Here is a 27624-nt window from a genome sequence, read left to right on the forward strand (position 1 = left end):
ATCAAGCCTCATCACTGGCTCTGGATTGTTGCCCTCTCCTCCAGAGGCCAAGAATCCCAGCATCTTTCATGGCTCAGCAACAACCTTTCAGTCTCATATGAAAAATGTTTTTTTCCAAATTAGGGAACGGGCCCAAAATATTTTTTCCACAATAGAATCGTGTGGTGAGGGTGGGGTGGTGATAAGGTGAAAGGCAGATTTATGGTCTTGAAATACGCAGATAACACGAGACATCTGGGTCTTGCCTTTAGATAGGTGATGGGAATTTCTCCAGAAAATTGTCACTTTTTTAGTTCAAAATATGCAAGAGAAATCCTACCAGACAATAAGTTGACCCAAATCCTGTCCTAACTGTATCAAAGTATTTCAAGAGCCAAGATGAAGGACCTTCTGGGATTGGTTTTCCCAAGGGCCATCTAGGAACAGGGTTATCTAGGAATGTGGTTAGATGGACTCATGTCATCTGACCATGGGAAGGGAAGAGTGAAAGTTGAAAGACATGAAAAAATTTTACAACAATTTGAAAGCTTACCTTTTGTCTGTCAAAACTAATAACAAAATAATTAGGTTTGGATTTTGAATGTTTTATCCATCAATTTTTTAATTGATTCATTTTATTTGTATTTATGAACATTAATAAAATATATTCATTATCCTTTATACTTATGGTTTAGGAAATAATGTTCTAAACATCATCTCCTAAATTGGTTGCCTCAGAGACTTGGCCTAGGAGAATGTGTAAGCAGTAGAGTGTGTGGGAGAGCAAAGACTTTAAATGGCCACAATCCACATCCTACAGAGAAGCAGTGCTGATGTACTCTAACCACAAAAACACCAAGAGGAATATACATATATATTAGTTATTTCCCCAGGGACCTGAATGAAACTGAGCAGAGGTTGACCCCAGATTCTCTTCACTCAATCATTTCCTCTCCAGACTTTATGTATGAGAATGAAGCAGAGAAGACAAACAAAAGAAAGCTAAAACAAATTTTTTTTTTTATTATAGTATCAGGAAAACTCAGATTATAAAGCATACAAAAGAACCTGAAATGAGGCTGGGGAGGAGGAAAAGGCAGAATGAGGTGGTCAGGGTGAGGGTGTAAGGAAAATATCCCCTTCCAATTGGGTCTTCAGACTTGGTTCCAAGTCCATGATGAGCTGCAACAAGACGCAGGCTGCTGATTTCCCATCTGATCTAGCCCTTGAACTTGCAGATATAGGGTAAGTTCACATTACAGTTATAATTTTTCCATTTCAGATATCCTAGAGAGACAAAAGAACTTGAGTCAATGGGTCTGGTGCATCTTGAGGACCCAATGGAGAGGAATCCCAGATTCTGGCCTTTCACCAAAGTCCTAGTCGAAGGGAAGAAGATAGAAAGAAAGGAGAGATGAGAGGGGATGGGAACAGACAAACCAATGCTGTACTTCATAGCAGAGGAGGATTCTCTGACAATCAAGCCCAGAAATCGGGGATGAAAGGAAAAGACTAAGTAGAAGTGACCTTCTCTGTTTCTTACCTGATGTTCTGGACAGGATCCCACAGTGATCAAGTCCTGAGACAGTGGAAGGAATTCTCTCCCAGGCAAAATAATTGAACATAGCAGTGCTACTCCATTCCCATCCACCAGCATCGGGCTCAGAGCCCTATGGAACAGAGGATGGAGTTGGGTGAGACAGAAAGGCCTTTAGAATTCTCCTGGCCTGATGCCATCTGCTGGAATGCCTGGTCCCCTCCACAGCATCATGAAATTGGCTCTGCTCTTCCAGATGATGCCCCACAGCTCTCGTCTAGGAAACTCTCCCTAACTCCCTGTTTTACTTGGAAAATTCCACAGCCAATAATCACAAAGGCCAATAGAACACCTCAGAGTAACGTGTCACTATATGAACTACACTTGGGGATGCGTTTGTGATTACCCTGTAAACCTCCAAGACAATGCCTGTTTTATAAAAAAGGAAAGTGAGAATGAAAGTCGCTCAGTCCTGTCCAACTCTTTGCTACCCCATGGACTACACAGTCCATGGACTTCTCCAGGCCAGAATACTGGAGTGGGTATCCGTTCCCTTCTTCAGGGGATCTTCCAATCCCAGGGATAGAATCCAGGTCTCCTGCATTGCAGGCAGATTCTTTACCAGCTGAACCACCAGGGAAGCCCATTAAAAAAAAAAAAAGAAAGAAAGAAAAATGCATCTATCCTAAATCTTGATTTAGGACTTGCTAAGCACAGCATATTCAGACTCAGGGAAGCATAGAGAATTACAAATCATGCTTATGTGAATTGTGTAAAAGCTTGATAAGAGGCAGATTAACTTTAGCAGGCGTCTAGGAACTGGCACAGAACTCAGCTCTTCAGCTTCCCTCAAGGCCCTCACTTTCCCCAGTTATTACCTGAGTTCCAGGGATCTCTTGGGTATTTTCTGGGCTGGCAAATGGGATGGGGATGACAGGAGGGGGTGGAGGAGGGAGGGAAGCTGAGTGGCCATAGCATCTTTGGAAGTAACAAATTATAAAGAAATAAATGTACCTCTGTGGGGTCATGGAGCCCAATCCAGACGTCTGATTGGGTATTCAAGTTGTTCCTAACCAAGGAGGCCAGGAAGGATCCCTCAGTCCCACTGAGCACAGACGCAAGGTGTCCCGAGTGTCTCCTCTGGCAGGCAATCTGTGTGGGGAAGAGAGAGACACAGGAGGAGCTTGAGACACCACTAGGGGAAGGGCAGGGCCAAAAAGGGTTGTGTTTGCAAACATGAACTTTTATTCTCAATCTAAGTAAGCTCTTGAGGATCCCCATACCCCACAATCCTGTCTCTGATTTGCTTCTCCTTATCTCTATTAACTGCAAACCCTGGAACTTACATTTGCATTCATCCAGCTTCTGGCTACTTTATACAAGACATAGCAGGAGGACCCATAGGCTATGGAACCTCTGGGACAGCTGATCCTTTCAGAGCGCTGGGAATCTTCCCCTGAAGAAGAAGAAATAAGAGAGAAGGATGAGGTAAAATGGAGATAAAGGATTAAAGTACAGAGGTAACCTTGGAGAATATCTATGAGACCAGTGCTTGGGGCAGTGATACCAAACTCCTAAGTTTCTCTCGCCATTGCCAACATTACAAGAATTTATCTTTCTTAAATTATGAATTAGATGTACTAGTTGGGAGATGGTGTGTTTTCTTTTTATGCATCTGCCTAATTCAAACACTCTTTTCCTCCTCTGGACTGTTTGTTCCTACACTGGATCCTCATCATTCTTCTACTCTTATCTCTGCTTTTCCTCCTTAATCAACTCACATAAATTAGACAGTACTGAGAAAATGAAAATCATCTCATTCCACTGTTATTGAACCACTGGGGTGCCTCCTACCACTAGGTACCCTGAAGAAAGGAGTGATGACTCAGGAATCCAGGCAGTTATGTTGTGTGGGGATATCCCATTACCAGGGGAGGCACAGGAGCTTTCCTCCTTGTCTTGGCCCTGAGTAGACACTAGGAACCCAGAGCTAAAGGCAGAGAAATCTCACCTTGGACCTGAGACAGTAGCATCAGGCAGGAGAGCAGCATCCAGGACAGTCTGGGGAGGCCCAGGGAAGGCAGCATTGTGTCTGTGTGGTGTGGAGGCAGCTAGAGAACTAAGGGAGGATGGTCAGAGAGAGGGTGTGAGAGACCCCCTGTTGTACTTCTTGTCTTTCCTCCATCTAGTCCCCTAGGAATAACTCCATCTTGGTAGCATACCTCCCTTTCCATGGTGCTGGAAAGAATTAGAAAATCTATACATCCTAATGTACCTGAGGTCTCCCAAGTCTGGTTTCACCTGGTCTCAGAGCTCCCTTGTTCTCTGAAGATAAGGGTCTTTGTACACTTTCCCCCCATCACGGGTCTCACCTTGTCTCAGCTCCCACTTAACTGTCTTGCAGGGATCTGCACTGGCTCATCAGGGCAGAAATGACTGGGCTTTTATAAGAGAATTTGAGGGAGGGGCACTGAAATGAATAACAGGAAAGAGGAGCCAGGACAGGGATTCAAGGTCATTCCTGCCATGGGGAGGAGTCTCTTCCCAGAAAAGCTTTGGAGTTGCCACAAATACTGCCTCTTCCTCTTTATCATATTAGCACTTTTTCCTGGAAGAGGTGAAGTTTGTTCTTCCCACTGACTTTTCCATGATTAGCCTCTGTGGCACAAAACAAGTTTTGTTTAAGGGGCACATCTACTGGAATAGTTCTTCTGGTTGATGTCTCAAGTGCTCACTCTTCTAGGCATACACATGTATTTTTTCTAACTGTGTAGTGGAAATAAATAAATATTGGATTATTAAGTGGAGATGTGTATGGGAACTTTAAGTATCACAGATAAGTGAGGGCAAGAAGATACTGTAAGTAAGAGAACAGAGGTTCGGCATTGCCTCTTCTACATGACAGTTCATTTTAAAGAAACTTCAGAATCATCTCATAAGTCAATAGATGAGCCAAAATCTTAAGTGAAATGAGGGGCATAAACCTTCCTGGTATTCTGAGAGATGGAGTTCCCCAGTGGATAGTGATAATTTGATATAATAAGAGGCAATGAAGGAATTTCAAACCTAGGAGTTCTATAGTCACAGGCTGCAGAGCTAAAGGAAGAATGAGAGAGGGTAAAGGAATGATCAGAGGAAGGTCTGGGTGAAATTGTAGATCTGATCCCACACTGCATGTAAGTTAGATCTCTGCTCCATCAAGATGCTCAGTCTGCTGGGCTGCTGACAATTGCCTTCCAAGACTATCACTGGGCTACTGATGAAAAGTCATTTCTATTACACTCTAGTCAGGTGATCAGTGCTATATGAGAACACTAAGAAAACTTCATTAGTCAGGTTTATGTTTGAGCTGCCAGCTTTGGTAACTCTGAGATACACGACCTGTGATTGAGGTTCAGATTGGCCAATCTAGGGGAACATTATAGGAATTCTCTATATAGGCCCTGACCCTCATGTGATCTTTATAGCTAGTTTGTGTGCCAGTGGAGCTTTGCAAAGAGGTCAGTGCAATCAAGGGTGTAATTGATTCATGTCCTGAGACTCCAAAATTGAATAGGACCCACAAATAATCTAATAGGAAGGATAGGAGAGCCAAGGGATTCTTTTGTTAAATTAAAAAAAAGAAAGAAAAGGAATTACTTCAGAAATATGTGCAAGAATGTATAAATACAAAGCCATAACTATCATGAGAGCTAGGCAAAATTAAAACTCAAATGATCAATTTATCATGGAAATGATGATTGTTAGGATTATTTGAAACATAATATTGCTACATTAAAATAATTATTTGAGGGAATTCCCTGGAAGTGCAGTGGTTGAGAGTCCATGCTCTCATTGCTGAGGGCCCAGGTTCAATCCCAAGAAGGGTAAGTAAAATTCGACAAGCTGTGTGGTGTGGCCCCAAAAAGGAAAATTATTATTTGAGAAGAAGTAAATAGTAGTAATTACATATGGGAAATGGAATTCTGGAATTCTTGTGGGGAAAGATACCATTTAGATTAAAGTACCCTAAAACCAACCAGTCCATTCTAAAGGAGATCAGCCCTGGGATTTCTTTGGAAGGAATGATGCTAAAGCTGAAACTCCAGTACTTTGGCCACCTCATGCTAAGAGTTGATTCACTGGAAAAGACCCTGATGCTGGGAGGGATTGGAGGCAGGAGGAGAAGGGGATGACAGAGGATGAGATGGCTGGATGGCATCACCGACTCGATGCACAGAGTCTGAGTGAAGTCCAGGAGTTGGTGATGGACAGGGAGGCCTGGTGTGCTGTGATTCATGGGGTCGCAAAGAGTTGGACATGACTGAGCAACTGAACTGAACTATACTATACCAGACTATACCACAAAAAGACTCTAAAGTTATTTATTTTTTGACCAAAACAGATTTACGACTCCACCAGAAGGTTATATACTAGATTCAAAGCAGCATGTCTTTGAAATGAGCAGCAACACAACTGTGCCTTCAAAAATCACCAACCACACCCAGCATAATGTTGACTACAGAAATTCAAATGCCAGTATTTCCTAATCTCCTTCATTTGCTTATCCAAATCATTGTTGACTCTGATCTTTTATTTCCTACTGAACTCAGTTTTATATTGTTGCTGTTGTTCAGTCACTGTCATTTCCAACTCTTTGTGACCCCATGGACTGTAGCACACCATGCTTCCCTGTCCTTCAGTATCTCTGAGTTTGCTCAAACTCATGTCCATTCAATCCCAGCACCTTCTTCTATTTTGACTTAGTATATGATTTTCTTTTTCCTAGTACTTTCCTTCCCTCCAGTGGAAATGTTCTGGCTTCCTTCCACCTACTGTACACATTATGATACTATAAACAGCTTAAATAATACAGAGATTATTGATTCATTTAAGTATTCTGGAGGTAGACTGTTTCAAATTTCACCTTCGGAAGCACACAGTTGTCAGGACTCTAGGCAGAGGTCTCCATGATGATCTTGGCCTTTCCTTCAAAATAACCACAGCAGCCTAGAGGTTGTCTGACAATTTCCAGTGCATTAAAGAAAGAGCAGGAGGAACAAAAAGGCTCCTTTCTTATACATTTTTTCTTACTGTGGAGAAACATTTTTCTCACAAGCCCTTAGTCAATACAATGTTGTATCCTACTGGCCAATGTTAGGTTGGAGTTCTCTACCATAAAAAAAAAAAAAGTTACTAAAATTGCCTTAATTTACTTTGATCCTCATGATTCATCTCCTGGGACTGAGCATACCTTCTTCCAAGCCAAATTGGAATTTATAAGCAGAGTTTCAAATGAATATCTGCTATCAATCAGCATTTTCTACTGTACCTACAGCCATGCTTATCTTGAGATACTGATCACAGAGGATATTCTGCTAAATTAATAGTCTTTATTACTGACCAGTTTGTGTCTTGATTTATGTATTAAGTTTTCTTTCCCTAGTAAACTGTCATGAAGCTCTTCATCTGGAAGTCTAGAACAGAGTTAGGGAAGCATCCATCTTTCCTTCCCCTATATCTATTTTGTCCCATTGAGCCCTCTAAAATTTTGTGTCTTTCAGGCTGTCCAGAGCTTGACTTCTTCTGACCCAGTTAATAAAAATGGCCCTTTCCCTTAATATTTATAATCTCTTATTTTCTCTCTCTAGAAACAAGTCCAACTCAATTTAAGGGGAATATAATATCCTTCAATTTCTGTCTGAGCCCCCAGTGCACAAAATTTGTACGAGAAACTTTGTATGATATTCAATGCCTGAGATCCCTAAACTGTCTTCTTCTCCCTCCTCCTACTGGGTTGTTGAGAATTCAAAGGTGCCTTGACTGAGACAGGACACAGACTTCTTTCATGCTGACTTAGTTTAAATTATCTGCATATAAGGTACTGACATGCATTGCAATTCACTCAAGCAAGAGGGAATGTTTTAGGAAAGACAAAGATTTATCTCAGTACACCCAAGATTAGGACATATATCATCTCATGAAGTAATAGGAACAGGAAGAACACATTCAGACTGTGAGGGTACACTCTTCTTCCTTTTCTCTTTATTTCACTGGGCTTTATTCATATTTTTTCAGCCCATCAATTTCCTTGCCTTTGGGGTACAGAAAGAGTGATCCAACATAATAATTAGAGTTCTACTATACTTTTCACTTCATGGACTCAAAAGATTGAATATATTCTTAGTAAACAAATTCATTTTCAGGAGAATATCTGAATAGTGTTCTCCTGTTATGAATCCAAGCTTTTTCTGCTTGCCACATGATAGGTCAATTAACCAAGAGACAAAGTGTTAAGCCCAGGAATATGACTCTATTTGGAAAGCTGGCTGACCAATAAGATGGCAGACTAATGTCTCAAAATAACAATCTTATCTGTATCTGAATGTCAGGTGCTTTTGCAGACTTGAGAAGGGCAAGAGTTGAAGAAGTAAAGACCATTATCTTGCAAATAGCTTCTGGGATGGTCAACCTCAGAGAGACAGTGTGCTAATCTCCTCAAGCAGAGGGGCAGGATTACCTGAGGCAGAATAGCAAAAGCAATGAAAAACAAAGGTTAAAGTCAAAGAAACAGATCCAACATGGAGTCAAAATTGGCTCTTTCCTGCAACACTAGCATCCAATTAACTGGGGCAAAGAATTTAAGTCCTTTGGGATCATTGTGGGAGCTGCATTCACGTCTTAAATAGGAACTGTGGATATGACCTAGTTTTTAGAGAAGGGGGCCAGGAACTCACCCCAAAAGAAGTTACTGCAGCAAATGGACTGTCTCAACCCTTGGTTCTGATCTTGGCTTGTTTCCTAATCTAAATTCCCTTGCATATTTCCTCAGGTACCATATCTGCTTCTAGCTTGGAAGCTATCTGGCTTGGAAGAAGGTATGCCCAGTCCCAGGAGATGAATCATGAGGGTCAAAGTAAATTAAGGCAATTTTAGTAATTTCTTCTTTTTTTTTTTTTTTTATGGTAGAGAACTGCTAGAGGAACTTGGACTACCCTATACTTATCCAGGAGTTATCCTGCTAGCTGTTGTGTTCACTATTCTCATGGTATTTGTCTAATCCTCATTTGCTTCAAGAAATATGTATTTAGCCTATTGTAATTTGAATTTCTGCCAGCCACTGGGAAAGAATGAACCGGTTCAAACATCTTCTTCAGGAGGATCAGCATATCCCAATAGGATCCTCAGCCTCTGTTGGTGCCTCTGTCCTTGACTTTACATAGATTTCAGTAGATAATCTGAATAAATATGATAGCAATTTATTGTTATTTAGTCACTCAGTCGTGTCCGACTCTTTGCAACACCTTGGACTGTAGTTTACCAGGCTACTATGTCATGGGATTTCCATGGCAACAAACCTTTAGTATGTTGTCGTTTCCTTCTCCAGAGGATCTTCCTGACCCAGAGATCAAACATACAACTCCAGCATTGGCAGGAAGATTGTTTAACAATGAGCCACCAGGGAAATCCATGATAGTAGTAGTAAATACAAATAGTAAATACAAATAATAGTTGGAAAAAAGTTAAGGGAACTGAGGGACCCTATTTGTCAATATCACTGAATGTAACTTGTGTTTGAATTTTTATTCTTAACGGGTTTTCTCTATTTTACTGTTATGTTGTTGTTGTTCAGTTGCTAAGACATGTCCAATTCTACATAACTCCATGGACTGCAGCTTGCCAGGCTTTCTTGTCCTTCACTATCTCCAAGAGTGTGCTCAAACTCATATCCATTGAGTCAGTGATGCTATCCAATCATCTCATCCTGTGTCACCCTCTTCCCCTCCTGCCCTCAATCTTACCCAGCCCCAGGGTCTTTTCCAATGAGTTAGCTCTTTGCATCAGGTGGTCAAAGTATTGGAGCTTCAACTTCAACATTAGTTCTTCCAATAGATATTCAAGGTTAATTCCCTTTGTTTAAGTTTTGATCTCCTTACAGTCCAAGGGACTCTCAAGAGTCTTTTTCAGCACCACAATTTGAAAGCATTAGTTCTTTGACACTCAACCTTTTTTATGGTCCAACTCTCAATTCTGTACATGACTATTGGAAAAATCAAAGTTTTGACAGCATGAATCTTTGTTGGCAAAGTGATGTCTCTTCCTTTAAATATGCTGTATAGGTTTACCATAGCTTTTTTAATTTCATGGCTGCAGTCACTGTCCACAGTGATTGTGGAGTCCAAGAAAATAAAATTTGTCACTGTTTCCACTTTATCCCCATCTATTTGGCATGAAGTGATGCAACTGGATGCCATGATCTTAGTTTTCTGAATGTTGAATTTATTCCAGCTTTCTCACTCTCCCCTTTGACCCTCATCAAGAGGCTATGTAGTTCCTCTTCATTTTCTGCCATTAAAGTGGTATCATCTGCATATCTGAGGTTGCTGGTATTTCTCCCTGCAATCTTGATTCTACCTTGTGAGTCATCCAGCCCAGTATTTCACCTGATGTACTCTGCATATACATTAAGTAAGCAGGATGACAATAGACAGCCTTGATGTACTCCTTTCCCAATTTCAAACTAGTCTGTTGTTCCATGTCCAGTTCTAAGGGTTGCTTCTTGTCCTGTGTACAGATTTCTCAGGAGGCAGATAAGGTGGTCTGGTGTTCCTGTCTCTTCAAGAATATTCCACAGTTTGTTGTGATCCATACAGTCAAAATCTTGAGCACAGTCAATGAAGCAGAAGTAGATTTTGATATTTCTTTGCCTTTTCTATGATTCAGTGGATGTTGGCAATTTGATCTCTGGTTCCTCTGCCTACTCTAAACCCCACTTGTACATCTGGAAGCTCTCAGTTCAGGTGCTATTGCAGCCCAGCCTAGCTTGAAGGATTTTGAGCATTACCTTACTAACATGTAAAATAAAAATAATTGTGCAGTAGTTTGAACATTCTTTGGCAATGCTCTTCTTTGGGATTGGAATGAAAACTGACCTTTTCCAGTTCTGTGGCCACTGATGAGTTTTCCAAATTTGCCAATATATTGAAGGTGGCACTTTAACAGCATCATGTTTTAGTATTTTAAATAGCCCAACTGGAATTCCACTACCTCCAATAGCTTTGCTTGTAGTAATGCTTCCTAAATCCCACTTGACTTCATACTCCAGGATGTCTGGCTCTAGGTGAGTGACCACATCACCATAGTTACCTGGATCATTAAGACCTTTTTTCTATAGTTCTGTGCATTCTTGCTATTTCTTCTTAATCTCTATTGCTTCTGTTAGGTCTTTACCATTTCTGTCCTATATTGTGCCCATCCTTGCATGAAATGTTGTCTTTATATCTCCAGTTTTCTTGAAAAGGTCTCTAGTCTTCGCCTTTCTATTGTTTTCCTCTATTTCTTTGCATTGTTCACTCACAAAGGCTTTCTTATCTCTCCTTGCTGTTCTCTATTCATAATTTCTACTTTATAATGTCTTTATTAACTAATTGAGTAGTTTATTCAATTACTATATTTACACATCTAGATTTTAAGAATTTACAATTTAATTCCTAATAGTAAGCGAGGAATTCTTCCTCTTATAGTAGCCAAGGCTCAGTCTTAAGTTTTATTTACCAAAAGATAAAGTATCTAACCTGTACTTCTTATTCTTATTACCTTCCAAGTCCAATAATAGTAATATTTTCAGCTCAGCCTTAGTCAGCATTGCCAGAATAATATGAGAAGTAAATGATCCTTTTGCAGGAATTCAGTATCTTTCTTCCAAAAATGTCAAAATGTGAAAAGTTCCAGGAAGATGACTTAGAAGAGCCCAGGTCAAAACTATCCTTGAAGCATATGGAAGATTTAAAACTAAAGGACACACTTTAGGATATATTAGTCAAATATTAGGACGTTAGCTTGGTTCTTTCATCTTATCCTAAACCTATCAGTATAAAACATACAGATAACATATACTTTGTGAAACAAGGCAAACGGAGCAAAACCTCAAAACCCCTGAAGCAATGAGGAAAGTTATTAGTATATTGGAAAGCTGGTACAATAGCTCTTTGAATTTTATTAGTCATATTCTCGTAATGAACAGTAACTCTTAACGGTATCTACCTTATGGCTTATGCAGTTATTGGGGGCAATAAAGTTTTTATCAGGAAACTGCATCAACTTTATTTGGTCTCAGAATCTCACATTTGAAACAGTTCCCTCTTACATAGCATGTTTGTTCTTGTAATATATCCATTGAGTATTTTATAAAATTTATCATCTGTTATTTACTTTTCTTTTAGGATTAACTGGTCATAATACAAGTATAGTTCTTCATTTGAGAAATAATTAAGATTATGCTTCCAACAGATTCCCATCAATTATATTTAGTTTGTTGGTGGTAATTCTGCAGCTATAAACTGAATTTCCCGTGGTGATATTTCCTTTGGTGAAAAAATAAAAAATAAAAAGAAATGTATCTTTAATCATATTGCATTTTTTCCTTTTTATTGAAGTATAATTGATTTAAAACATTAGTTTCAGTTGTGTACTATGATTCAATATGTTATACATTATACTCCATTTAAATTTATTATAAAATATTGACTATTTTCACTGTACTATACAATACATTCTTGAATCTTATTTATTTTATGAATGCTAGGTTTCTACCTCTTAATCTCATACCTCTATCTTTCCCCTCCCCTCTTCCCTCTGCTCACAGAAAACCACTAGATTTTCTTTAAATCTGTAAATCTATTTCTGCTTTGTTGTATTCATTAATGTTTCATTTTTTAGAGTCAACATATAAGTGACAACATACAGCATCTTTCTTTCTCTGTCTGATATATTTCACTCTGTATAACACATAATACCTTCCAGGTCTATCCAGGCTGCTTCAAATAACAAATTTTTTTTCCTTTTCTATGACTAATTTTCTATTAAATGCATGTGTATTATATATATATACATATATATATATATAGAACATATATAGAGAGAATAGCATTGACATATATATACACATATATGTCAATATATATATATATATCTGTGTGTATTATATATATATATATAAACACTTAGCTTACATATATATCTTGGCTATTGTAAATAATGTTGCATTAATCATTATGATACAGGTATCTTTTTTAATTTATGGCTTTTAGTTTCTATGAATATATAACTAGGAGTGCAATTGCTAGCTCACATAGCACTTATATTTTTAGTTTTTTGAGAAAAATCCATACTGTTTTCCATAGCGGCTGCACCAATTTACATTGGTACTCACAGTTTACTAGGGTTCCCTTTTCTTTATATTCTTGCCAACATTTAATATTCATGAATTTTTGCTAGTATACATTCTGACAGATTGATACATCATTGTTCTCATCATAGTTTGTTTGTTTGTTTAATTGTTTTAAATGTTGTATTGGTTTCTGTCTTGTAACAATGTGAATTAGTCATCATTATATAGATATATATCCCATCCTACAGAGCTTCCCTCTGCCCTCCTAGCCCACTACTTTAGTTCATCACAGAGTGACAGGCAGGGCTCCCTATGTTATGTAGCAGCTTCTCACTAGTTATTTATTTTACACATTGTAGTATATATATGTCAATGCTATTCTCCAAGTTAGTCCCACCGTCTCTTTTTCCCGCTGTGTCCACAAGTCCATCTTTATATCTGCATCTCCATTTCTTCCCTATAAATAAGTTCAACAGTACTATTTTTCTAAATGACACCTATATACATTAATATATGACATTTGTTTTTCTCTGACTTACTTCCATCTGTATAACAGTCTCTAGGTTCATTCACCTCATTACAACTGACTCAAAATTGTTCCTTTTTATGGATGAGTAATATTCATTGTATATGTGTACTACAACTTCTTTACTCATCTGTAAATGAATATCTAGGTTGCTTCCATGTTCTGGCTACTGTAAAGAGTGGTCCAATGAACACTTCTTTAATAATGAGTGATATTGAGCATCTTTTCATGTCTTTATTAGCCATCTGTGGTATTCTTTGGAGAAATGTCCGTTCAACACAGTTTTGGAAGTTCTAGCCACAGCAATCAGAGGAGGAGAAAAAGAAATAAAAGGAATCCACATTGGAAAAGAAGTAAAACTCTTACTGTTTGTAGATGACATGATCCTCTAAACATAAAACTCTAAAGAAACAACCAGAAAATTACTAGAGCTAATAAATGAATATAGTGAAGTTGCAGGATATAAAATTAATACACAGAAATCTCTTGCATTCCCATGCACTATCAATAAAAAATCAGAAAGAGAAATTAAGGAAACACATCTATCATTGCAACAAAAAGAATAAAATACGTAGGAACAAATTTACCTAAAGAAATAAAAGAACTTTATATACAAAACTATAAAAAATTGATGAAAGAAATTTAAAAAGACACAAATAGATAGAGAAATATACCATGTTCTTGGATTGGAAGAATCAATATAGTGAAAATGAGTATACAATCCAAAGCAATCTACAAATTCAACCCAATTCCTATCAAATTACCAATGATATTTTTCACAAAACTAGAACTAGAAATAATTTCACAATCTGTATGGAAACAAAAGACCTCAAATAGCCAAAGCAATCTTGAGAAAGAAAAATGAAACTACAGGAATCAACTTTCCTGACTTCAGACTGTACTACATGGTTATGGTCCTCAAGACAGTATGGTTCTGGCACAAAGACAGAAGTATAGATCAATGGAACAAAATAGAAAGCCCAGAGATAAATCCATGCACCTATGCACATCTTATCATTGACAAAGGAAGCAAAAATATACAATGGAGAAAAGACAATCTCTTCAAAAATTGGTGCTGGAAAAACTGGTCAAATACATGTAAAAGAATGAAACTAGAATATTCTCTAACACCATACAAAACAATAAACTCAAAATGAATTAAAGACCTAAATGTAAGATCAGAAACTAGACAACATAAGCAGAATACTCTCCAACATAAATCACAGCAAGATCCTCTATGACTCACTTCCCAGAGTAATGAAAATAAAAACAAAAATAAACAAATGGACTTAATTAAACTTAAAAGATTTTACACAACAAAGGTAACTATAAGTAACTTGAAAAGACAGCCCTCAGAATGGGAAAAAATGATAGCAAATGAAACAGCTGACAAAGAATTAATCTAAATATACAAACAACACATGCAGCTCAATACCAGGAAGATGAACAACCCAATTAAAAAGTGGGCAAAAGACCTAAACAGACATTTCTCCAAAGAAGACATACAGGTGACATGTGTCTCTTTGAATTATGGTGTTGTTAGGGTATATGCCCAATAGTGGGATTGCTGGATCATGCCGTATTTTTATTCCTACTTTGTTAAAGAATCTCCATACTATTCTCCATAGGGGCTATATTAATGTACATTCCCTTCCCTGGTGGCTCAGAGGCTAAAGCGTCTGCCTGCAATGCAGGAGACCTGGGTTCGACCCCTGGGTGGGGAAGATCCCCTGGAGAAGGAAATGTCAACCCACTCCAGTATTCTTGCCTGGAAAATCCCATGGACGGAGGAGCTTGGTGGGCTACAGTCCATGGGGTCACAAAGAGTCAGACACAACTGAGCGACTTCACTTTCACTTTCCAGTGCAGGAGAGTTCTGTTTTCTCCACATCCAGCCCAGCATTTATTGTTTATAGTTTGTCATGATGTCCTTTTGGATTGCTGTGTGGTTTTGACTGCATTACTCTAATAATAAGTGATATTGAGCATCTTTTCATGTGTTTATTTGTCTTCTACATGTGTTATTTGGAAAAATTATTGCTTAGGTCTTCTGCCCATTTTTAACTGGGCTGTTCATTTCTCTGATACTGAGCTATATGAGCTGCTTATATATTTTCAAGATTAATTCTTTGTCAGTTGCTTAGTTTGCAACTATTTTCTCCCATTCTGAGGGTTGTCTTTTCATCTTGTATATTGTTTGCTTTGCTGTGCAAAAGAGTTTAAATTTAATTAGGTCCCAGTTATTTATTTTTTATTTCATTTCCATTACTCTAGGAAGTGAGTCAGAGAGGATCTTCCTGTGATTTTTGTCAGAGTATACATCATATGTTTTCCTTTAAGAGTTTTACAGTGTTTCAGTTCAGTTCAGTTACTCAGTCATGTCTGACTGTTTGTGACCCCATGAATCGCAGCACTCCAGGCCTCCCTGTCCATTACCAACTCCCGGAGTTCACCCAAACTCATGGCATCGAGTTCAGTGATGCCATCCAGCCAACTCATCCTCTGTCATCCCCTTCTCCTCCTGCCCCCAGTCCCTTCCAGCATCAGGGTCTTTTCCAATGAGTCAACTCTTCACATGAGGTGGCCAAAGTATTGGCGTTTCAGCCTCAGCATCAGTCTTTCCAATGAACACCCAGGACTGATCTCCTTTAGGATGGACTGGTTGGATCTCCTTGCAGTCCAAGGGACTCTCAAGAGTCTTCTCCAACACCACACTTCAAAAGCATCAATTCTTTGGCACTCAGTTTTCTTCACAGTCCATCTCTCACATCCATACATGACTACTGGAAAAACCATAGCCTTGACTAGACAGACCTTTGTTGGCAAAGTAATGTCTCTGCTTTTGAAATATGCTATCTAGATTGGTCACAACTTTCCTTCCAAGGAGTAAGTGTCTTTTAATTTCATGGCTGCAGTCACCATCTGCAGTGATTTTGGAGCCCCCAAAAATAAAGTCTGACACTGCTTCCACAGTTTCCCCATCTATTTCCCAGGTTGTGATGGGACCAGATGCCATGATCTTAGTTTTCTGAATGTTGAGCTTTAAGCCAACTTTTTCACTCTCCTCTTTCACTTTGCTCAAGAGGCTTTTTAGTTCCTCTTCACTTTCTGCCATAAGGGTGGTGTCATCTGCATATCTGAGGTTACTGATATTTCTCCCGGCAATCTTGATTCCAGCTTGTGCTTCTTCCAGCCCAGCGTTTCTCATGATGTAATCTGTATAGAAGTTAAATAAGTAGGGTGACAATGTACAGCCTTGACGTACTCCTTTTCCTATTTGGAACCAGTCTGTTGTTCCATGTCCAGTTCTAACTATTGCTTCCTGACCTGCATATAGGTTTCTCAAGAGGCAGGTCAGGTGGCCTGGTATTCCCATCTCTTTCAGAATTTTCCACAGTTTATTGTGATCCACACAGTCAAAGGCTTTGGCATAGTCAATATAGCAGAAATAGATGTTTTTTTTCTGGAACTCTCTTGTTTTTTTGATGATCTAGTGGATGTAGGCAATTTGATCTCTGGTTCCTCTGCCTTTTCTAAAACCAGCTTGAACATCTGGAAGTTCATGGTTCACATATTGGTGAAGCCTGGCTTGGAGAATTTTGAGCATTAGTTTACTAGCGTGTGAGATGAGTGCAATTGTGCAGTAGTTTGAGCATTCTTTGACATTGCCTTTCTTTGGGATTGGAATGTATTTTGAGTTTAATTTTGTGTACGGTGTTAGGAAGTGTTCTAATTTCATTCTTTTACATATAGCTGTCCAATTTTCCCAACATCACTTATTGAAGAGATTATCTTTTCTCCATTGTATAGTCTTGCCTTCATTGTCAAAGATAAGGTGCCCATAGGTGTGTAGGTTTCTCCCTGGGATTTCTATCTTGTTCCATTGGTCCATATTTGTTTGTGTGTGTGTGTGTGTGCCAATTTCCTACTGTCTTGATGACTGTAGCTGCGTGTGTATATACAGCATTCAGCAACCCTGTCCTTCTGAGGCAATTGCTAACTTCCTTGAGGAGTTTTCCAGTCCTCTCTCCATGATGAAGGTGACTAGAGGCATTGCCCTGTTTCACAATAAACACAAACCAGAGAAACAAAACACTTTTTAAAACCATAATTATATTTAAAAATAAAATGCTCTAATTTTTGTAATATGCTAAAGGGGAAAACCCTGCATCCAATTTTCCCTAATTTAAAATCATGGCACATGTTTCCAAGGTAAAATTTTATCAGATAAGTTAGCATGTATTTCTTCCACCCTAAAGAAGACCTGTGGTGTACTATCCAAATAGGAAACAATGTAAATCTGAGAAATTAAGAAATGTTTTTCACAGCGGCCAAAACAATGGCCATCTTTGTTTCTTCCATTTACAATATATATTCCCATGGAAGTCTAGTGTTCCAAAAGTAGCAGCCTCATGGTCAGGCTTGGCTGGATGAGCTTTCCAGCTCTCAGTACCTTTTCACCTCCTTTGGCCTGTCCAGCAGGAAAGCACAGGGAGGCACAGAACCACTCACTCTGTCCAAACAGAAAGCCAAAAGACATTATGAGTGTGAAAGTAACTCACAGATTTCTGACCCAAAGCCAAAGCTCGGTAAAGGCTTATATCAACTCCTCCAATCACAGTCATAAATCTGACTTCTTCTGCCTAGGAAATCATCTTAATTGATGAAATGGCAACATTTCAAAGACAGAATAGTCAATATGCTGGGCAAGGCTCCCCATCCATTTCTTGTAAGCCATATGCACAATTTATGACCCTTCTAACTGAATATCACTCTAGAAATATATTGATTTTTTAACCACAAGATTGACATCTGTGATCGGTGTCTTCAAAGGAAACTGATATTTAAACAGCAAAATCACTTCAGCCTTTATGTTTGTAAATGATCAGCAATTTCCATCATTTTACCCCACTTTCTACAAGCTTCTAGCTCTGAGATAATCTGTGATTTATGGCCTTCACTTGAAGAAATAAATCAGCATTTCTTCATTCAGGAGTTCTGTTGAACACTGAGGTTGACAAACTCTAAAGATTTTTGCTCCCTGGTTATGCAATCAGACACTAATCTAGGTACTGCTGCTAAGGCATTTGTGATTAAGGCTACTATGTTTCTGCTCTTAAATAGAGAAGTGTCCTTGGATTATCCAAGTGTAAACATCAGAGGAGCTCTTCAGAGAAGAGGAAGACAGAAAAGTCAGGAAGTCAAGAGAGACTCCAGTCTTATAAAGCACAAGGAACTAAATAGTACCAACAATCTGAATCAGCTGGGAAGCAGGTTCTTTTCCAGAGCCTCTAGAAAGGAATACAGTCTTATTGTTACATTGGTTCATTGAGTCCAGGCCTTGTGAAACATGGAGCTCAGAAATAGCCATGAGCCATGCCATGTCCAAATGTATCAACTACAGAACTCTGAGATAACAAAAATGTATTGTTTTTGGTTGCTAAATTTGTGGAGATTTCCTATAGAAGTTACAGAAAATTAATGCAAATATTTATTAATTTTTATGTAAGAAGTAAAATTTTCCTATAAAATGTAACATGGTGTCAGCTTCACACAAACCTTAGTTTCTACCCCAATAGAATAGTCATTAACATCCTTATTTTCATCAGCTTCATTCTATTATCTTTACTACCATGTTCTTCTCAAGACGAACTATTGTGACTCTATCGTTCATAAATAAAGGTGTTTCAGATTTTTTTTTAACTGTGTTTTTCACCTTTTACATTTTTATAGCACCTAGCACAGAGCTTTTCACACTGAAATTCTTCTTAACCACTTGTTGGAGTAGGTGACTTATTTTTTTCCCATGAATGTCATCTAAATATTTTTATATTCTGAGCTGTTCTCTCCCAACTTTAAACCAATTAATGAAAAAAATGTCAGAAGTAATCATTGAGTTTTAGCTCCCCTGACATGGGACTCAATAACACTAATGCAAACAAATCCTTACCAGACCTCCTATTTCCACTGGTATATATTTAGGAAATAGGTTATGGTGGCAAGTTTCAATCTATAACTGTGGATAGAGGTAAGGAGGAACACAAAGTTGGGGATCAGTCTGTCATTATATGTAGGAGTCAGTCTGAGAAGAGGGATCAAGTATTGGTCTATTGATCTAGAAACATTCTTGAGGATTAACTTGTGGTTAGTACTGATATCATTTTCTGCTTTTGGTTTAGGCAGAGCTGTAATTCAACTTCGGAAATTCACCAAAGTCTTCAGATTAGTTCTGAGCCTTCTCCAGCATTTATGCTGTGTAAAAACCGACATAACTCCCTTAATTAATGAGCCATGCAACTCCAGGAAAACTGTTTACATGTCCTTAACCCTGAGAATAGGGAAGAAGACTTTGTGAGACATAAAGCAGCCATCATTGATAGCAAGGTGTGAAAAATTAATAAACAGAAACTTCAATTAAATAGAGTTGGGAGATCATAAGGGAAAGTGCTATGACAGTAGCAGAGCCCAACAAGAAGAAAGGTTCTTCTGTCCTAGCAAAGACTCAGCCAGTGAAAAGTAATGGACTCTCTGTTTACTAAAACCCTCCCAACTTCTTTTTCCCCTCTATAAAAGTGGTCTCCTTCCCTAGCCATTAGGACAAACTTGCACATGGCTCACCACAGTTGCAGATTCCAGAATTGCAATTCTCTGCTAATCCCTTTAAAACAATCTTTGCTGAAGAAATATCTAACACTCTATTTGTTTTAGGTTGATATTTAGGTGACCCATACATGACCAGATAAGACACCCAAAGGCTCTATGGTTGGTGAGCAAACAGGTGCAGAATCCACAATTGAGTCACTTTTTGCTCAGTTTTTCTCATTGACTCTGATATTTAAGGGTATGTCTTTCTCCTGGATTTGAGCTCATGCCTTCTTTGCATTTGAAGATCTCCAGGTTTTATTCAGCATCTATTTTAAGATTTCATCTTTCTAGTTAAGCTTTGTTCTATTTGCAATTGATAATTTGTACTTCAGTCTGATTTTGAGATCTGATTGCTTCAATACAACCTGACTGAAAATGCCTTCAGCCCATTCCTTCAGGAACAAGGGCCGCTTCACTGAAACTATGCTAGCTTTTCAGCCTTAAGTCTCTTCCTTTGGAAGAAGCTGTTCTCTGAAAACTGGATTAAAAAGTCTTTGTCCTGGCACTCTGGATCAAGGTGTTCCCTTAAACTGTCTGGTATTAGATTTGATACAAGCAAGCTGAATTGAGCTGTTTGAGAATTGTTGTTTAATTCAGAGTGAAAGAACTTCTAAGGAATGGGATCTCATTATTTAAGTGTTTTGATGGTGCTCTACTAACAGATGATCTGGCTGATTTTATGTCTAAAAATCACAGTCCTTGCTCATTTATTTTGAAAGCAAACTAAATGGCTCAATCTGATCAAAGGAAATTTAGACTATCAATGGCCATTATGGAATTTTTGAAATCCCCAAACTTAAACTGAATTGGATTATAATAGTTCAAAAATTTCCAGAAATTTTCTATTTCAGTTAATATTTTAAAGCTTCCAAATGCTATCAAGATTCTAAAATGACTTCTCTTATAATATTATTTTAAGATTAACTGAGGCAAAATAAATAATTAAAGAAAGATAAAAAATAACCCTTGGGTTCTACTTTCATGGATTCTTGTCTCAGGCTCTGACTCCTGTGCCATCTTGCTTCTCTCCCTTGGTGCTTCATTGCCAAATATCAAATCCAGCACCCTTTTCCTCCTTTCTTGTATACTGACTACACCTGCTCTATACCCTCAATTTCTTCATATTAAGTGTCTAGCCAAATTTCCCCTTTTCTCTGAAATTCTCTCCAAACAATTTATTCTGAACTTGCTAGAACATGTTCCTTTAAAATCAAGCCTTCTGAGAATTTTGAGGCTAAACCCCTTAATTTCTTATATTCTGTGAACAAAGGTAAACTGTAAGCCATACTCAAATATTTCCCCAAAAAGTAACAGAAGAATCACACATATCTACTGAGGGATTTAATTTAATCATTCAAACTTATCAACCTGGTTTCTCTGACTTAACATCAGCTGTCTGCATGTTTGTTAGGGAAGGCCAGACCAAGGAATTCGATGAAAATTGCTGATTGAGAAAATCCTGAGAGGTCTCTAGAATTAAAACCAGGAGGCGAGTCCACTACCTTATTAAATGTTCAGGCTCAGGGAATTGTTAGGGGACTTCATGTGCAATTCTTTGGGCTTTCTTAAAAGTCTGTTGATTGGAATAAAATTCAGACATGCACACAAAAATCTCATGAGTCTGTTCATGACCTCAGGTACTACAATTGACTGATTAAAGTTGTTTTTAAAGAAAATTTGGTCTTTCATTAGATTTTGGTTCCACCCAAGTAGTTTTTAACTCTATGTTTATTAATGGGCTGAACCAGGACTTTTCCCCCCTTCTAGGCAAAAAAGATCAACATGGAATGGGAAAAATGTCTACTCCAGATATAGTTAATCTGGAAAGTCTGTTCTCTCAAACTCTAGATAGGCTCACTTAAAAGGAAGACCACCAAAATCTTAATCTTCAGCTTCAGTAAATAAAGCCTCCTAAACGAAATTAAAACCCATGTAGCTTCCTATTATTGGAAAGAGCTAAGAGCCAGAAAAAAGATTATTAAAATTTAAGCACTTTAAAATGAAGTACAAGCTGGAGTCAAGTATGCCAGGAGAAATATCAATAACCTCAGATATGCAGATGACACCACCCTTATGGCAGAAAGTGAAGAAGAACTAAAGAGCCTCTTGATGAAAGTGAGAGAGGAGAGTAGAAAAGTTGGCTTAAAGCTCAACATTAAGAAAACTAAGATCATGGCATCCAGTCCCAACACTTCATGGCAAATAGATGGGGAAACAGTGGCTGACTTTATTTTTCTGGGCTCCAAAATCACTGCAGATGGTGACTTCAGCCATGAAATTACAAGAGGTTTACTCCTTGGAAGGAAATTTATGACCAACCTAGGTGGCATGTTAAAAAGCAGAGACATTACTTTGTCAACAAAGGTCTGTCTAGTCAAGGCTGTGGTTTTCCCAGTAGTCAAGTATGGGTGAGAGTTGGACTATAAAGAAGGCTGAGCACCAAAGAATTTATGCTTTTGAACTGTGGTACTGGAGAAGACTCCTGAGAGTCCCTTGGACTGCAAGGAAATCCAACCAGTCCATCATAAAGGAGATCAGTCCTGGGTGTTCATTGGAAGGACTGATGTTGAAGCTGAAACTCGAGTACTTCAGTCACCTGATGCGAAGAGCTGACTTATTTGAAAAGATCCTGATGCTAGGAAAGATTGAGAGCAGGAGGAGAAGGAGATGACAGAGGATGAGATGGTTGGATGGCATCACCGACTCAATGGACATGAGTTTGAGTAAACTCTGGGAGTTGATGATGGACAGTGGGCCTGGCATGCTGCAGTTCATGGGTTCACAAAGAGTCAGACACGACTGAACAACTGAACTGAACTGAAATGAACCACCCTTATGGCAGAAAATGAAGAGGAACTAAAGAACCTCTTAATGAAAGTGAAAGAGGAGAGTACAAATGCTGGCTTAAAACTCAACATTCAAAAAACTAAGACCATAGCCTTAGATCTCATCACTTAATGGCAAATAGAGAGGGAAACAATGGAAACAGTGAGAGATTTTCTTTCTTGGGCTTCAAAATCACTGCAGATGGTTACTGCAGCCATGAAATTAAAAGATGCTCCCTCCTTGGAAGAAAAACTGTGGCAAACCTAGACAGTGTATTAAAAAGCAGAGACATTAATGTGCCAGAAAAGTTTTATATAGTCAAAGCTGTGGTTTTGTTTTTCTAGTAGTCATGTATGGATGTGAGAGTTGGACCATAAAGAAAGCTCAGTGCCAAAGAACTGATGTTTTTAAACTGTGGGATTGGAGAAGACTCTTGATAGTCCCTCGGACTACAAGATCAAACCAGTCAATCCTTAAGGAAATCAACCCTGAATATTCATTGGAAGGACTGATGCTGAAGCTGAATCTCCAATCCTTTGGCCACCTGATGTGAAGAGCTGACTCATTAGAAAAGAAAAACAATAACAACCCTGATTGTGGGAAAGATTGAAGGCAGGAGGAGAAGGATATAACACAGGATGAGATAGTTGGATTGCATCAGCAACTCAATGGACATGAGTTTGAGCGAGATTTGGGAGACTGTGAAGGAAAGGGAAGTCTGGCATGTTGCAATCCATGGGCTCACAGGGTCAGACGCAACTAAGCTACTGAACAACAACAACAAAGCACTTTAGGTACCTTCAGACCTCTAAATGGTCTTTGGCCTTTCAAATATTGTCTTCTCAATTCTCAATGATAGGGATCCAAAGCGCTAGGGGAGATCTTCCCAATTCTCTTCTAATTGGCTTGGAGAAACTTTACTCCAGATTGGAGGTAGATTTCTTCCAATTATAACTAATACAGGATCTACATCCTTGATTCTCAAGCCACTACTATAAAGCAGACCCAGCCTCAGGGTACTAAAACATTCAGTTAATGGAGATCAATATTGACCCTCAAAAGATTTTTGTTTCTGAATCTATACCATTTTGTTTTCTACCCTTTAAGATATACACATCTGCATCTCCTTAGTTTTTCTGCCATTACCCATTATTATGCCAAGAGTTCTTAGATAATTAACATGTTGAATCCTTCCCAGAAAATACAAATAATCCTAGAATTTGACAATAGTCATCAAAGCAACCAATCTAAATAAGTAGACCCTTTGGCATCTCTTATTTGCTCTATTTATGACAGTACTAGAGCTGATTCTGGAAAGACTGATTATTTGTCCCTATTGAATCAACTGTCACCCTTTACTTTTGCCTTTCAGGTATGTAATTTTTAGTTTTAATTGGAGAATAATTACTTTACAATATTGTGTTGGTTTCTGCTGTACAGCACTGTGAATCAACCATAAGTATACATTTGTTCCTTCCTTCTTGAATCTCCCTTCCACTCCCCACCCCATCCCATCCCTCTAGGTTGTCACAGAGTAACAGGTTGCACTTTCTATCTTATACAGCAACTAACCATTAGCTATCTATTTTACATATGGTAATGTATATGTTTCAGTGCTACTCTATCAATTTGTCCACACTCTTCTTCCCCCGCTATGTCCAAAAGTCTGTACTCTATGTCTGCATCTATATTCCTGCCCTGAAAATACATTCATCAGTAATATTTTTCCAGATTCCATATATATGTGTTAATATACAATATTTGTTTTTTTTTTTTCTTTCTGAGTTACTACACTCTGTATAACAGGCTCTAGGTCCATACACCTCACTAGAAATAACTCAAATGCATTCCTTTTTATGGCTGAGTAATATTCCATTGTGTATATGTACAACAACTTCTCTTCCATTCATCTGTTGTTAAACATTTAAGTTGTTTCCATGTCCTAGCTATAGTAAATAGTTCTGTAATGAACATTGGTGTACAGGTGTCTTTTTCAATTGTGATTTTCTCCAGGTATATGCCCAGTACCACCACCGCAGATTTTATGGGAAAAATCTCCAACTGATATTGGCAAATTCAGAAGGAACCTCCCATCAAAATTTATGTAGATGCCTCAAAATCTGTTTCCAAAATTAAACAATATCCTATAATCAAAGAGGTTTCCCAGGTGGCTCGGTGGTAAAGAATCTGCCTGCCAATGAAAGGAGACACAGAAGATGGGAGTTGGATCCCTTGGTCAGGAAGACCTCTGAAGGAGGAAATGGCAACCCACTCTAGTATTCTTGCTAGGAAAATCTTATGGACAGAAGAGCTTAGCAGGCTACAGTCCACAGAGTCACAAAGAGTCAGACAAAGTGACTGAAAACACACACACATACGTGTAAAGAAGCCCTGCAAGGCAAAAATCTCATACTAAAAAATTACAAAGCTCAAGATCTCATTATCCCTTTTACTTGCCCTGATAGGACTCCCATTACCAGTGAGAAAACTTAGTGTCTGAGGATGGGTGTTTGTCCAGAATCTGGAAACAATGAATAATATTATTTTCCCTTGATAAACTATTGTTCTTAACCCTCATACTTTACCAACATCCATTCCCACCAGAAATACATCTCAACTGCAATGGTTTTAGGAAGTAAAATTTTTCATTAATTCTATTGATAAAGCTAGCCAACACTTTTAAAAATAATCTTATTCATTTATTTTATTATTTATTTTTGTCCATGCTGGGTCTTCACTGCTGCATGGGCTACTCTCTAGTTGTGGTGCATGGACTTACCACTACGATGACTCTACAGTGCATGGGCTTCAGGGGTGTGTAGCACCTGGGTTCAGTAGTTTTGGTTCACAGACTCTAGAGCACAGGTTCAATAGTTGAGGCTCATGAACTTAGTTGCTTTGCTGCATGTGGGATCTTCCAGGATCAGGGATTGTACTTGTGTCTCCTGTATTGGCAGGAAGGTTTTTTATCACAGAACCTGCAGATAAGCCCTAGCCAAGCAAATTTTACCTGTATTTGGGGGAAAAAATAATTCACCAGGACAGTAATGCTTTCGGTTTAACTGAGTCCTTATTTCTAGCAAATTCTAGAGGCTGATCTGGATGATAAGGTGTTTCCTAGAGGATCTATTTTGTTTCAATAGGTGAATGATTTGCTTTTCAAATCTCCTTCTCCAGCCTCATTACAAGAAGACAGCATTTATTTGCTAAAGATTTAAGCCTTAAAGGGGCTAGGGTCACCAAAGAAAAGTTGCAGTTTGCCCAAACCCAGGTTTTTATTTAGGGCATATGATATCAAAGCAAGGGTTATGCTTAGATCCAGATAGGAATTAATGGTGTCCTAATGCAAGAAGACATTTTAGGAATCAGTGAACCAAAATGGACTGGAATGGGTGAATTTAACTCAGATGACCAATATATCTACTACTGTGGGCAAGAATCCCTTAGAAGAAATGGAGTAGTCCTCATAGTCAGCAAGAGTCCAAAATGCAGTACTTGGATTCAATCTCAAAAACAACGGAATAATCTCTGTTCATTTCCAGGGCAAACCATTCAATATCACAGTAATCCAAGTCTATGCCCCAACCAAGAATGCTGAAGAAGCTGAAGTTGAACTGCTCTATGAAGACCTACAAGATTTTATAGGACTAACACCCAAAAAAATATATATCCTTTTCATTATAGGGGACTAGAATCCAAAAGTAGGAAGTCAAGAGATACCTAGAGTAATAGGCAAGTTTGGCCTTGGAGTACAAAATGAAGCAGGGCAAAGGCTAACAGAGTTTTGTCAAGAGAATGCACTGGTCATAGCAAACACCCTCTTCCACCAACACAAGAGACAACTCTACAGATGGATATCACGAGATGGTCAAAACCAAAATTAGATTGATTACATTCTTTGCAGCTGAAGATGGAGAAACTCTATGTGGTCACTGAAAACAAGACTGGGAGGTGACTGTGGCTCAGATCATGAATTGCTTATTGCCAAATTCAGACTTAAGTTGAAGAAAGTGGGGAAAACTACTACACCATTCAGGTATGATCTAAATCAAATGCCTTACAATTATACAGTAGACATGACAAATAGATTCAAGGGGTTAGACCTGAAAGATAGAGTACCTGAAGGACTAGGTATGGAGGTTCATGACATTGTACAGAAGGCAGTGATCAAGACCATCCTCTAGAAAAAGATATGCAAAAAGGTAAAATGGTTGTCTGAAGAGGCCTTACAAATAGCTGAGAAAAGAAGTGAAGCTAAAGGCAAAGGAGAAAAGAAAAGATATACCCATCTGAGCACAGAGCTCCAAAGAATAGCAAGGAGAGATGAGAAAGCCTTCCTCAGTGATTGATGAAAAGGAATAGAGGAAACCAATAGAACAGGAAAGGCTAGAGATCTCTTCAATAAAATTAAAGACACCAAAGATACATTTCATGCAAAGATGGGTACAATAAAGGACAGAAATGGTATGGACCTAACAGAAGCAGAAGATATTAAGATGTGACAAGCATACACAGAAGAACTATACAAGGAAGATTTTCAAGACTCCAATAATCAAAATGGCGTATCACTCACCTCAATCCAGACATCCTGGAATGGAAAGTCAAGTGGGCCTTAGGAAGCATCATTACAAACAAAGCTAGTGGAGGTGATGGAATTCCGGCTGAGCTATTTCAAATCCTAAAAGATGATGCTGTGAAAGTGCTGCACTCAATATGCCAACAAATTTGGAAAACTCAGCAGTGGCTACAGGACTAGAAAAGGTCAGTTTTCATTCCAATCCCAAAGAAAGGCAATGCCAAAGAATGCTCAAACAATCACACAATTGCACTCATCTCATACAATAGCAAAGTAAAGCTCAAAATTTTTCAAGTCAGGCTTAACAGTACATGAAGCATGAACTCCCAGATATTCAAGCTGAATTTAGAAATGGCAAAGGAACCAGAGATCAAATTGCCAACATA

At 38.5% G+C, this 27624-nt stretch overlaps 1 protein-coding gene across 3 annotated transcripts in view; it reads right to left on the minus strand.

Annotated features, from left to right (window-relative positions):
* Positions 1-982: 982 nt before the first annotated feature.
* The window catches only part of LOC147363083 (lithostathine-like), a 52345-nt gene continuing 25703 nt past the window's right edge, over positions 983-27624 (minus strand). The window contains exons 1-6 of one of the 3 annotated variants that reach the window (XM_086323682.1): positions 3889-3936; positions 3528-3635; positions 2863-2972; positions 2531-2668; positions 1523-1649; positions 983-1266 (exon numbers count right to left, since the gene is read on the minus strand). In XM_086323682.1, coding sequence (XP_086179808.1) covers positions 1199-1266; positions 1523-1649; positions 2531-2668; positions 2863-2972; positions 3528-3603 — 519 coding nt within the window. In that variant the 5' untranslated portion in view covers positions 3604-3635; positions 3889-3936 and the 3' untranslated portion in view covers positions 983-1198. Of the gene's footprint in view, positions 1267-1522; positions 1650-2530; positions 2669-2862; positions 2973-3527; positions 3636-3888; positions 3937-27624 lie in introns of those variants that run through there. The other 2 variants (XM_086323683.1, XM_086323684.1) reach the window with 2 other exon arrangements.

This window comes from Bos grunniens, chromosome 11 (genome assembly GCF_055505025.1).
Source record: "Bos grunniens cultivar Pamir isolate PY7600 chromosome 11, Bosgru_T2T1.0, whole genome shotgun sequence".
Taxonomy (NCBI): domain Eukaryota; kingdom Metazoa; phylum Chordata; class Mammalia; order Artiodactyla; family Bovidae; genus Bos; species Bos grunniens.